General features: G+C 38.5%; 1 protein-coding gene across 1 annotated transcript; it reads right to left on the reverse strand.

Moving 5' to 3' along the window:
• Nucleotides 1–734: 734 nt before the first annotated feature.
• arxa (aristaless related homeobox a) lies at nt 735–7,430 on the reverse strand. Its single transcript, XM_084103343.1, has 5 exons — nt 7,123–7,430; nt 5,933–6,482; nt 4,209–4,254; nt 2,409–2,734; nt 735–1,659 (listed from the first exon to the last, which is right to left on the reverse strand). The coding sequence occupies exons 1-5, from the start codon at nt 7,304–7,306 to the stop codon at nt 1,404–1,406; spliced, it is 1,362 nt and encodes a 453-aa protein (XP_083959469.1). The 5' UTR covers nt 7,307–7,430; the 3' UTR covers nt 735–1,403.
• Between the last annotated feature and the right edge of the window lie 6,262 nt (nt 7,431–13,692).

Below are 13,692 nucleotides of genomic sequence, written 5' to 3' on the forward strand. Positions count from 1 at the left end.
ACGTTAGTTTGATTATTATGGACATAAATTATCCTCAATCATTTATAGCAACTGAAACAAACAAAAAGGCTGTTTCCACAACATAAATGTTTACTTTAGCCTACTGTATGATTGCAGTTAGTCACAGCATTACACTGAAACCAATTGATTCATGTTTTAAAGTGACCGCTTAAACTGTTTTCTCTTATTAGCGACTCCGGACTCCCACTGAATAATAGCCTAGGCTATTACTTCTAGAAATTCAACAAATCATTTCGCTGGTTTTACTCTTAAGGTTGTGAACCCAGCTATGATTTGTTGAAATAATGTAGTGTCTATTCAAGCATTTAAAAAAATATTAACAGATGCTATCGATATTTTTTGTGATCGACACTTTTCTTTTTTACCCAAGATAAATGCCTATTATATTAAATTCAAATGATCAGTTGTAAATAATACAGAAGGGTTTATGTTTCACCAGTTTCTTTTATTCCGACTTGACTGGTCCCTGCGCGCGACAGGGAAAACTCTCACTGAATAGCAAAACTTCCCGGTCTGGATTTCAAGCTCTCTACCGGTCAGACATAAATAATCATCTAAAAATCTAAAATTTGAATCAAACGAACAGAGGATGAATCTACGTGAAACCATTCCTACAGCACTACACGGAGAGCATATTCTCAAAACATCTTTTGAAATAAACTATTTTTTTCTTGTCATTTTGTCATTCCCCCCCCCCCCCCCCCCCATTCATTTTAAAACAGAGCTATATATACAGGATACCCTTAACAGATCAGTAAACAGGCTAAAGTTTAGATTTTCACATTGTTCATCCTTAAAACAAACAGCATTTCTTTTTCATTATTTTTTCCTCCTAAATATATTTAACATAAGAGTTGAAAACAGAAAGTAAAGCTTAGGATTCATTCTCAGAAATTTGATTTGCTTTTTCAATACTGAGGTCAAACTTGAATGGATATGGTTCAGGATGGGTAGCAGGTAATGGCAGTTCCCTTTGGCATATTGACCCATCTCTGCTTCAGCACTGAGAGAAGACTGGGAAGAAATGAGAGTTCTCTGTGTATTGCAGTGTAGTTCTTCTCTGTGTGGGTGTAAATGTGTCTTTTGCCACATTTGCTCCTGACCCAAAAGACTGGATTGATTTAATGACTTTACCAAGCACAGCTTCCCTAACTGACCCTCTGAGGTGCCTACATTACACTCAGAATCTTTATGTTCAGGGTTTTGAAACATGTTTGATGCACTGTGTAAAATTTAGTGATGATGTCCAGTGGGCGGCTCTGTGATTTGGCGATGACTCCAGAGTCGGATGGGTCTCCGGTGTGCTAGTGCTATATGGATTTGGTCGTGCTTTTTGTTGAGATGGTTTCTTTAATATTTTGTTTTGTTTTTAAGGAGAAGGATCAGCATACTTCCTTCCCTGCAGTGCCGGACGGCAGGATGTTCAGTTGGGTCAACTGGGCCGAATGTTCCTTTGCTTTGAGACGCAGTGCTGCGATGCTGGATGCCCTGCGGTCAGCGGCCATAGATGATGAGGAAGAAGGCGGGTCTGGCAGGGTTGCTGGCGGCTGCACGGGACCCTCCACTGGCGGTGCAGTTTGGCGCAAGAGAGCAGCGGCCGTGGAAGCACTGGTCAGAGGACCCATACTTGAGAAGAGTCTAAAGAGAAGAGAGCCAGTTCCTGTGATACAATGTACTGCACTCATAAACATGCTCACACCAATGATTATACAACAACATTTTAGTCAAGGGTACAAAATAAGAGCCATATGCATTTATTATTGCTATATATACACAGTTCTTTTTTGGCATATTCCTCCATGAAGAACCTTTAGCATCCATGGAAACTTTCCATTGCTCAAAAGCTTCTTTCTTAAAGGGATAGTTCACCCAAAAATGAAAATTCTGTCATCATTTACTCATCCTCAAGTTGTTCCAAACCTGTATACATTTCTTTCTTCTCCTGAACACAAAATAAGTTATTTTGAAGAATGTTAGTAACCAAACAGTTGATGGGCCCCATTGACTTCCACAGTATTTTTCCCCCGTAAGTCAACTGGGCCCATACAAACATTCTTCAATCATCTTTTGTGTTCAGCAGAAGAAAGAAATGTATACAGGTTTGAAAGATCTTGAGGGTGAGTAAATGGCGACTTTTGGTGTGTAAATGGAGAATGACTGACTGATTTTCATTTTTGGGTGAACTATCCCTTTAAAAGTTGTTTAGATTATTAAAATGTTTTTCAAACTAAGTTTTAGAACTGTTCACTGAAAGATTCTTTGGGGAACCCAAAATGGTTTTTCTATGACATTGCAGTTCTATGACAAGCCCCCTTTTGGGACCCCTTTTTTTTTAAAGTGTAGTATAAGAACAACTTTGACTTATTGTGATTGCGAATGGTCTTTACCTGCCAAAAGTGGGTCCAATAAAGGCTGGATGCCTGAACATCGCTGTGCCCAGGAAGGTTCCTAGGCCGAGGGGTGTGGCAGGAGGGAGGCCGGAGCTGTTTGGGGGCGGGGCAAGGCCTGGGAATGCAGCAGCAGCAGCGGCTGCGGCAGTCCATGCTGACTCCAGAGCAGGGTGAGGGTGAGGTGGGAAAGGTCCTCCTTCTAGGTAGTGACTCAGGGGGTGAGCGGCTGCCAGCGGCCCAGGAAAGGGCAGGCCCGAGGGGTGAGCCTGGACTCCTGCCTTTTCACGTTTCCTCCACTTTGCCCTTCGGTTTTGAAACCAAACCTGAGATTTGGGACAGAAGCCTTATTAAGTCCAAACTTTACTGTTGACTGCTGGTGTACAGATGAATGTAGCTAATTTGACAATGCTACTAAATTTGAAATCAGAAACCTGCTTAAATAGTTGGCCTTGAGAAGTTGAAAATTGTCCCTTCACGTTTCAGATCCAGAGCCATTAATATTCCACCTGACAGCCTGCATGGTCGTTTAAGCATGAGCTTGTCGCTCTTGTTCATGTGCAATATTTGGTTCGCTTTAATGAGGTGACAAATAGGCTGGAAGTCAAGGGTAATTACATGGCCCTAAACTTACGGTCTGTTACCCTAACTTTGCTAATTAAAATCTGGTTCGGGCAGAGCAAAAAACAGGGTGGAGCGTGGTAATTAAGAGCCGTGTTAACAAAAGCTGTCGGAACAGCATCCAATAACAATTAATGCACTTTAAATTAAATTCCTCCAAATGTAAGTTGCTTCCAAAAGGCTATTTAACTTTCCCACGATCCCCCTCCTATCCTGCTAAACCCCACCAGGTTGTGCCACAAGAACATGACCTGCAGGCAGGGACTTCATAATGAAGGAAAGTGTCAACAGACGAACCAACAGGGACCTTGGCCCCTCACACATGCTCCAAACCGTTTTGCATTATGTGGCCCCTGGGGCATTTATTAGCTTTATCACCTCCTGATCGAGCCTGTTAAGTGATTTGTTCTCCCACATCTCCAAATTGACATCTGTTGTTTTACACAGCCAATAACCCTGGTAGCTTCCTCGTGTTTGCACTGTCTCTTTGGTTATGAGAGTTGGGCTTGAACATGCGAGCCACGCTTTGAATAGAGAAAGGAGGGGTGGCAAACACCCTTAATAGTCTCTCACTCGTTCCAAGTGCAAAGCATCGGATCAATGCCGGTCTATTGCAATCACAAAATGGGAAATCAAATAGCATTATCCCCCCTACCCCTCCCTCTCCCCCGCGCCGGCGATGAGAATTCAAACACCATTTTCTCCCTGGAATAGCAGTGTTTGCTCTCTCGCTAAGTGCGCTTTTATGAATCAGGGGCGTCTGTGTAATTGCCGCTAAAATGTTCGCTCTATTGTGTATAATAACTTTCGATAACAGGAAAGACCTTGCCATGACGTACAGGGTCATTTAACCAAGTTTACGATTGTCATTTTAAAATGAAATTAAAAATAGACCATTAGGTATATTGTCTTAACGCCTATAAGCAAATTGCAAGAATTCGCAGGCTCACATCATGTAGTTAATCTTTACCTTTAGAATGCCGAGAAGTTGTCATATTATAGGCTAGGTAATTTCTCTCAGTTCGCTGCAATTTAAATCATTTTAACGTCTGAATGAAGTTAAGGTTCTCAGCTGTTTTATAGCCTAGGCTACAGTACACGTTAATATTACTGTGCATTTAAATTCAATCTATTTTCGTTTTATTTTGTGCTAAAAAAGAAATAAAAGTAAGCACTCACTTGCACGCGCGCTTCTGTCAGATCCAGCCTCATCGCGAGCTCTTCTCTGGAATAGAAAATGTAGATCGTCAAAATGTGTGCAGGGATTTATTTTATTTTTTTCACCCCCACAAACACCGTAAGAAAACAGATTTTACCTAAATTGTCAGAAACCTATGAAAGCAATTTGGGGCTGATGAGAATCGAACGGAAAACTTGTACGTTTTTCATAATGGGTTGTTTCGTTGGGCAAAGCTGACTGTAACAACATGATGGAAATAATGGCATCTAGACTATTATATGACAATTGCGCATTTACTGAAAATATACCTGGCTAAATTTATGACAATTATCTACCACGTCAATATAAACATCGATATTTCATGATCAACAACGAACATTTTGGTTAAAGAACAACGGTCCTCGGGTAAATTTGTCATTAGGCAGACTGATGTTTTTTAAAAAAATATTTAATAGACTTATGTTGTGTGGCATATTGATTATTTTTCTTTCATGCAACGTGACTACGAATAACGAATAAATGTGGGGCAGTTTTTTCAAAATTCAAAAACAAAATTCTTATCAATGTTCTGTTTTCTTCAACTATTATTTTCATTTTCAGTAAAGAACATCAATTGTAGGCTACAGCAATATTTTATAATAAAAATATTGCAACTCAAATAATTGTATAGCCTAAGCATAACTTTAGAACATTAGTTAATATCAGTTAATAGGCCTACATCACATCACATGGTATTTTGTTTTAAACCATAACGTTTTTAAATGTTAATTAGCCAATATTTCAGTTTGTCTTGCCGGTATTTTGTGGCTCACTTTTCTAATGCTGTTCCACAATTACATGAACACAAAAATAAGCAATGAAAATCAAAATGGGCCCAAAACCCCTTAACCCCCTTACAACAGTCACAGTTAAACTTCGTAATTAAAATATTTATTTCCACATTTGAGTGTGAAGTGTTTGCTGCTGGCCTATGCTTTTTTAAGGTCCATATTAACTAACTGACATAGAGAATAATGTGAGTAACAGTCGTATAAGAATAAATTGTACAGGACATAAACGAGTACACATTTCAGTTATTATTGCTCTCATAGCCTACCTATTGTACAGAATTGCACGCCGATTGTGTTGCCAATTTAACGTTAGGCTACTAAACGGCATAATATTATTTTAACAAAGCGAAATATATTTCAATCATTTTCAGAATACAAAGAATACATTTACCTTTTAAACGGAATATATATATCCACAACATAGCCTAAGCGTTTTCCACACGTTTTGGTTCATGAATCCACACTTTTTTAATTACATCATTTAATGTTTTCTAAATATATATATATATATATTGGGCTTTGTATTTTTTACATTTATAGGGCCTATTTTCAAAATGTTCAAAATATCATTTCAATATTTACCTTAAATGTTTAGAAGGCCTATGTTGTATTGGATTTAAAAATAAAAAAATAAAGTATGGATTAGTGATGTTTATTTCGATATAATAATAATCAATGAATTAAAAATAAATAGGCTACATATGAAACTATATATTTTTTTATTATTTAGATGTTTTTTATATATATAAAAAAAGAGTCTAACGCATAAATCGTATTCATTACATGAATATTACTATTTTTCTGCCATCGTTGTTGTCAAAAATCTATTAACCATATGCTCTGTCTAAACATCATATTGCTGAATAACGTGTGAAAGCTATTGTGCGGTTTACCTGGTGAACACATCAGGGTAGTGTGTTTTTTGGAAGGCCCTCTCCAGTTCCTCCAGCTGATAGCTGGTGAAGGTAGTCCTGTATCTTCTCTGCTTTCGTTTAAGCATCCCTTCCTCCGAGTCGCTGCCGGCCGATAGACACACACTGTCCTCTCCATCTTTTACATCCCCATCGTTGTGCATGCTCTCTTCATCCTTCGGAGACAGACTGGCGTCTCCGCACGCCTCCTCTTTGACAACATCCTCTTCAAACTTCAGAGTGCTGAGCTCCACCAGTTCCTGGGCCGTGTGCTCGGGACTCTGGCCTTCATCACTCTGGCTGAAGGGCGCGTTCTCCCTGTACGACTTGCTACGGCTGATGCTAACTTGTGGCGCTTGGCTGATTTTGAGACTCTCACAGGCTTGGTCCAGCAGTCTCTCCCTCTCACCCTTCTCTAGGTGCTCGTGAAACCCCCTCCCGGAGTCCAGGTACTTCCCCCCAGGGCCGTATAGCCGGCGCAGTTTGGGCGGCAGGTGCATGTCCGAGTCAAACGAGTTCTCTTTGGAAGTGACTAGACAAATAAAACAATATCATATTTTTAAAAGCTCAAAACAGTATAAATTAAGAAAGCATTATATACGCACATTCCCCTGTTCAGCTTGTGGGGGTATACATATTATATATATAATAGAAATGTAAGGTTTTTGATACTATTTTGCTGCATACGTTTTTTATTATTATTATTATTATTATATAGGCTACGATAAAAAGTTATTTTATAGTTTCTTCAGTAGGCTACCCTACTGTATAGTGATGGTGTTACTATCAGATGGTATTTTGGTATACACCATGGTACTGAGATTGCATGGTCAAAAACATGTTTTAATTCTTGGTTAGCAAAAGTATCCAGTAAGAAGCCACGAGGACTCGTTTTCTTAGGAACTTAAAAATATTCTCCAATTGCGTAAACTCCATTTAAAACCTTTATTTTAACGAATGAAGCATTTCAAGGCTGTTCATTTGAATTTATTCTTTAATTAGAGAGGTTCTTAAAACTTTCAGGACTCTATTTTCACACCCAGAGGCGCTCCGAGGTGTTGCTTCTGACCAGGACACTATTTATGTACACATTTCTACAAATATGAATGCTCCTGACTGTGACAAAACGTAAAACAGCACAAAAGAAGTAAAAATAACGTTAAAGGGCTTACCTTCGGTTGACTGGTCGTGGTCCTGTCTGACGGGTGCTGGCAAACTTTGCGCTCCCAGTTGTCTGACTTTACACGGGCTTCTTCTGCCCAGTATACTGTCTATGCAGTAGGAGGAAAGCACGGTGGGCGACTTGCTTTTACATTCGCTTCGGTCGCGGCTATCGTCGTCGTACTGACTACTCATGTTTGTATCGTCCAAGGTTGTGCTCGAGTGGGAGACTGTTACTCTCTCTCACACTGTATCTGAAACGTCTCTCTTGCCTATCCCACCTTGGCCGCTAATGCTATATGCACTGATCCGCAGTAGCTCCGCTCTCCATTCTGTTGCATTGACGTGTAACGCAAATCTGATTGGCTCCCAAGGGAACGAGGGGGATCTTTATATATTTTCTATTAAAGTTAAACAGTATGAACTCAGCGAATGTTGTGATGGATTACTGAAGTTACTGGATAAGCACCTCCACATTTAGACTGAAATTAGATTAATATAAAAGAATAAATATAACGTTGGAGATAGGCTCAATTCTGAGGTTTTATGTAGGCTATCTAAAACACATTTACATTCACGTTTTGTATACTGTGATGCCGGATGTTAATTATTATTATTAAACATGTCTTTTTAAACATTTAAAATATATAAAATATATATATTTGAAAAAAGGACTCTTCAGTTCACAGGCCTATTAAAATTCACTGGCATTTATAAATTAGTATAAAAATAGTATCTATTTGTTTTGTTGATAAGAAGAGCACCTTACTTTTTTCTCCAATTTTTTTTTATTATTATTAATTTGATATTATTTTGTACTCTCTGTTCCATACATTTATTTTTAGGGACACAGTTCATTTGTCTAATATTGGTCTGTCTGTGTAGAGATGTGCTACTATTATTTTATACTCTCTGTGTCATATAGTCAAAGCAACTCAAGGCCTGACCGGGTGAATCGCTCACCTGGACCCTCTGTGCGTATACACACACACACCTATAGCCTCATTGCCTGTCCTCTCAGAGTGAAGCGATCAGATAGCCATAGATGATTGACTTAAAAAGTGACGGTGGTGATAATAGGCCCCTGAGAGCCTATGCTACAGGCACCTAGACTCCAGAAGACTGAAGAGACAGATTGAGAATGTAATTTTAAATGAAAGTCTATTTAACCTGCTGCGGATGGCATGACCCATCCGCCGCTCGCCGCTCAGACCCATCAATGTTAAAAGGATCATTTTCACAATTCAATCCCAAACTTGCAACGAAGCTGCAATTTACTCTCTCCTCTTTCATAGGTTATATGATTCTGCTCTGGTGAGATTAGGGTGGTGAGAATACTGTATGAGAATACTCTTGATGTTTGGCTTTAATTGGACTTTGAAAAAAATGCCCTTCAATATTCTTCATAAACATTATAAAACAACAGTAAAATCATGCACTGTTGGGACGAATTATTTTTCCCTCAAAATTCAGCATCATCTAAGCAGATCAACAGAACAGAGTAATGACAATAATAACAATATAAGACATTTTTCTCGTTCCCAAACAGGCACGTAATGCAGACGGGTATTTAAAGTCGCTATGTAATTTGGGGGCACAATTTGATTCATTTATACGCGCTCTGTTATTAACCCAAGAAAAGAAATGTCAGGGACTATTACCGCCAGCAGGACATCCGCGCTTTGTTTAAATGCACTAATTACACGCACGCATCTGAAAAAAATGCGCAATTTTCCCATATTCAGTCCTGAGTCTATTTAGCGCTCTACGTGCGGGCAGACAAGCTGTTAGTGGGTGCCAGTCAGTTTCACGCTCCTCTATTACCCGATACCACAGTGTGTCATATTTTCACAACAGTCTAACTTGATAATTTCTACAATCGTCTTCTGTTTTGCAAGGGTTTACATGGCCCATAATCCGTTGGGTTTTGGCTATACGCATGCAAACCACCCCCCTGTTCCGTTAACAAGAATCTTTCCTCAAACTAAGTAACAGTAGGTGACACTTTACATAGTTTCGGTGATGTTATACCAACCGCTCAACAGCTGTGGCTAAATCCCTAATATAGACTCTATCACTCCCACGTTTTCAAGCAGCGCCATCTCCTGGTGTTAACAAAAGCGCTCATGGGTAAAGCCAGTCAGTTGAGCAAAAACTAAACGAGAACTGCATCATGATTGACGCTATTTTAAATCATCAGTGTAATTCATGTGGAAAGTTTCTGCCACATTTCTTTTTGATTATGGATAATCACGGATAACATAGTTGCATATTAATTTAAACTTTTTTTTAAATCTATCTATCTATCTATCTATCTATCTATCTATCTATCTATCTATCTATCTATCTATCTATCTATCTATCTATCTATCTATCTATCTATCTATCTCAGAAAGTCCAGGTTATTAATTAGTTAGTGTAGAGGTTACTGTGTGGTTAGCGGCTCAGTGTTGAATTTAGGAGCCACACTGATGACAGTTCTGATCCAGAGGTGGTCTGTCTTCATTCCTGTTGCTGTGACTTAATTGGATGCTGCTCTGCTTGAAAGGGCGAACAAAAAGACGTGCTCTCAGACGCGCGCGTAAGCAAAGTTAATTAGCGGTTATTAACACCACGCATAATGAGAGCGCGAGGGAGTCAATTTAATGACTTTGTTAGCTTAAGTTTAGAATGACAGTCGATGATCGGAACAACAATAGCAATCTAGAACGCAATGATCATCTGTAATTTTCACCAGTAATACGCACTAATAAAAAACAAAAGGACTCTAATTTTGTTCATCTGACTCGATAATTTGAATTTATTTTAAAAAAAATAGGGAGAGAAGGAGGAAGAGGAAAAACAACTCAAACACTTTAACCAAAGATTATCCTGTCCTTGAAGTCACAAGCAAATAGGATCAAAATTGTTTTATTGTTTGCATGCCAAATGATTATTGTTTAGCTATTTGGTAGGGTTCCAGAAAGATGCTTCTGTGCAGCGTGAGCGATAACAGTTGATTTTGCTCTATTTTGATATGTTTTCCGGTGTTGTGCCGAATTATGTGACCCTATAGTAGGCGCTGTATTGAGGTAATCCTAATCCCAATCGGTTACACTTTATTTTAAGGTGTCCTTGTTACAGTGTAATTACTGAATAGGCTAATATTATGTTATTATGTAGGGTTAGGGTTAGCATCAGGTTTAGGCTGAGTTGCATGTAATTAGGCCTATAGTTATTACTATAATAACTACATGTAACATGAAACAATGACATTGTTACACTGTTAGGCTACTCCTAACGCTAATTCGGTGGGTCGCAGAATTCTACATTTGCAGTGGCCATCTAAGTTCACAACCACATGGCCATATTCGTTTAATTGATTTAATTTGCAGAAATATTCATTCATTCATTATAAGGCTACAATCACAACAGTCTTCTAACAATAAGTCATTGTTGTTCACAAAAACTAGTTTTATCTTATTTTTGATATTGAATAAAATGACAGGGTTTCGATCGTCAATTTTTCTCTTAAACTGACTTTTTTTTTTCTTGGACCAGTCACCCGAAGTGTAAGAGCAGACTATTCAGTGACTTTCAGGGTGGTCGACAAGTATATTCATACCTATGACGTAAATATAAAGAAGTTCTAAATAGCCGAAAGTTGTTTTGTTTTTGCATGATCTTACCGCTGGAACGGCGAACTGTTGCTATGGTAACCTCCTCAGGCGATCGCGACTTCTGTTCGCTGGCGGTTATTTCGCTCACTCTGATTTAGCTAATCCAAGTTTTATGATTACAAAAACGTCGTTTGCAAACACGGTTTTAACATATATGGGTAGGCAACTTGTGTAAAAACAATGCATAGGGTTCAGGCCTTTTTGGTGTTGGATAGACCCCAGCTTCCCCCTAATATTACCGTGCAGAGATCATACAGTTGAGATCATACAGTTCCTCATTTGGTAGTTTGTCAAGTTTTCAATTTTTGCGCATCATTTCATATAAGTCTGAATGCAATTTTTTTTTTTGTAGATTACAGGGGACTGTGAGTTCTCTACATTCTTATCGATTTGTGGAACGCGAAGCGTGGAATGGCTTCTTTAATAATGCATTTGGGTGAAAGGTCACAAATATGAGTTGGAACAATTTTGCGTCTCCGATCTTATTATCGTTTAGGTCTGAAGAAGTTCACAGGGGCTTCTGCACTTAGCATTTATTTATTTTATTTTATATAGGCTATTTTTTTTTTTCTTTTTGCCTGAAAAGAGAGTTCGTGTGCGCTGATGATCTAAAGAGGTGCTCTTGCCCTTTATTGATTGCTTCTTGGAAAGAATATGAATGTCTAAATTCAAGAATGACAATCCTTTATTAAGTTAATCAAAGTAATACATGCAAATTATTCTTCTTCTCCCATGAGCTTATTAAAACCTCTCCCCTTGAATTTGAAGAAGTCCATTTATTCAGTTAGCGTCAATAACGCGCGCAAATATCGCCATGCAAATGAAAGTTGATTAGAGTAAATTAGAGACTTAGCTGCTATCTGACCTTGTCTGAGTTTTATGTAAATTATGTAAAAACGACACAAGGAAATAAATGACATTTAGACATTCGTATAAAAGAAGTAATCAAGTGGTTTTCAACGGGAAGAAAAATAATTTGTGTCTTTCGCTAAGCTTTATCATGAGCCGGAGAACATCACAGAAGGAGGTCATGTAGCCTATTTTGGAAAAATATTGTACCATACCATCTTGACACATAGGAGGCTATCTATGGGTCAATGAAAAGATTTTTTTTTATGCCAATCAACTGAGTTATTTAGAAATAAAAATAATTTCATACAGAAATCATTTCTTGTAGGCTATACACATCTTAAGTTAGGCTATATGATGAACATCTTTTCATTTTCTGAATCAAAATTATTATTTTTGTGAAGCTTTAAATAAAATGTGTAGCCTATGTGGTATGAGATTGTAAAACGGAAGAAAAATGTCTCATTAAAAGGTAGAAATTCTTGATAAAAGTAATGTTGGCAGAGTTAGGCATATTCATTCATTAATTTATTCAACATTCAATCATTTGTTTAATTTTGTTTTTAAATACCATTTATACTTGAAGAACTTTTTGTCTGCCAAATTAGTTAGAAGATAGAAATAAGTTAATTTGTTGTCATGTTATCCAAAGCCGAAAAAGGACCTATTTAGACTCCTATAACTATTTATTTATTTATGAATAAAAATGCATGTTCTTGATATGTTTTTCATACCTTATTTTTTGTTTTAAGGAAAAAAAATTGTGTACACTCAGACCCTTCAATGTTTACCTTTTGTACTTTTTTTTAGCCTACCTTTTTACTTTTTATTTGATAGGTTACACCATGTGACATTTTTAGAGACATTTGCTTAAAATTGAATGTAGGGCATTGTGACAAAATGTTCCAACTGTTTTGATAAATGGCCAGTGGCCAATACCAAATATGTTGTATTGGTTCTACTGACATCTAGTGGACCTGTAAAGCATCAGAGGAAAACTGGAAAAACCCCAAACTTGCCTTGCACTGTAGGCTAAAACTTAGCAAAAAAATGTGCTAGCCTATAATTCATCGAGGCCCGTGAGATGTTGATAACGCACCAAACATAATGTCTTGGGGTATTGTTAATGAGGTCTGTGGATACTTATATGGGATAATCCACAGCAGTTCATCAGGGACTTCATCTCAAATGAAATTAGCTTCCTGCGTGGTTTTGAGATGGCTTCTCTGGAGTTCAGCTGTGATGGTAATGGCTGCTGTGACAAACTCTCCTCATGGCTCAGTCCAGCTCCGTCCCTGTCTCCAGTCACTGCCTCCACACGAGGCCAGTTATTCTATTCCCCTCTTTCTTTTTCTCCTTCAGAATTCTAGCTCCCATAGTTATGTTTGTTTTGCTTCCCTGTAGGTGGCAGATTGGAAGTGGTCAGGGGTGGCTGACAGTGATAAAAGGGGATATTTCGCTATGCTTGTGTGCTTGCGATGGACCGAGATGTGTATGTGTGGAAAGGCCAAGAATTTTATGTGAATGTATCAGAGGGCATCATTAGTAGAAGTTGACTGCTCTCCAAGCCCTCCAGACCAATTTAGTGGGAGAGACAAAAACGTTTTGAGCTCTGAACTGCACGATGGGGAGCCGAGTGAAGCCATGCAATCTATATTGGATTTCTTACTTCTCCATTTCTTGGTGCTTGGAGTCCCTGTGGTTAGGAAGTAGTAACAGTAAATTCGGTCTGTCCCTTTGGGTCATGGCGCTCTCACCCCTGTCTGCGACAACAGGAATTTAACAGGGTCAAAAAGCAACAGTGGCCATGTGAGGGTCATCCACTATTTTGTTTCATTCTCATCTCAATTCATTGTTTTCCTCTCCTTCACTCTCCCAAACGCAAATGCAGATTTTCTCCTTGAGCTTAAATATAACGAGTTTGAGGCGACACACGTGGCTGCATGGTGTTGTTCAGTTTAAGCATCTGCAATCAGATATTACCTGAATCCATGCAGTTCTTTGATATTAGGGCGCTAAGCTGTCTAGCCACATCTGAACCATTACAGCTATAGCTCAGCTTGTGCGATGTTA

The sequence above is a fragment of the Abramis brama genome, assembly GCF_963993115.1.
Source record: "Abramis brama genome assembly, chromosome: 24".
Taxonomy (NCBI): Eukaryota; Metazoa; Chordata; class Actinopteri; order Cypriniformes; family Leuciscidae; genus Abramis; species Abramis brama.

Coding starts and splice junctions, on each gene's coding strand:
- arxa (XM_084103343.1), bottom strand. CDS start 7,306: ATGAGTAGTCAGTACGACGACGATAGCCGCGACCGAAGCGAATGTAAA. Junction 4,255..5,932: donor TACCCTGATGTGTTCACCAG/GTAAACCGCACA, acceptor TTTCTATTCCAG/AGAAGAGCTCGCGATGAGGC. Junction 1,660..2,408: donor ATTGGACCCACTTTTGGCAG/GTAAAGACCATT, acceptor TCTTCTCTTTAG/ACTCTTCTCAAGTATGGGTC.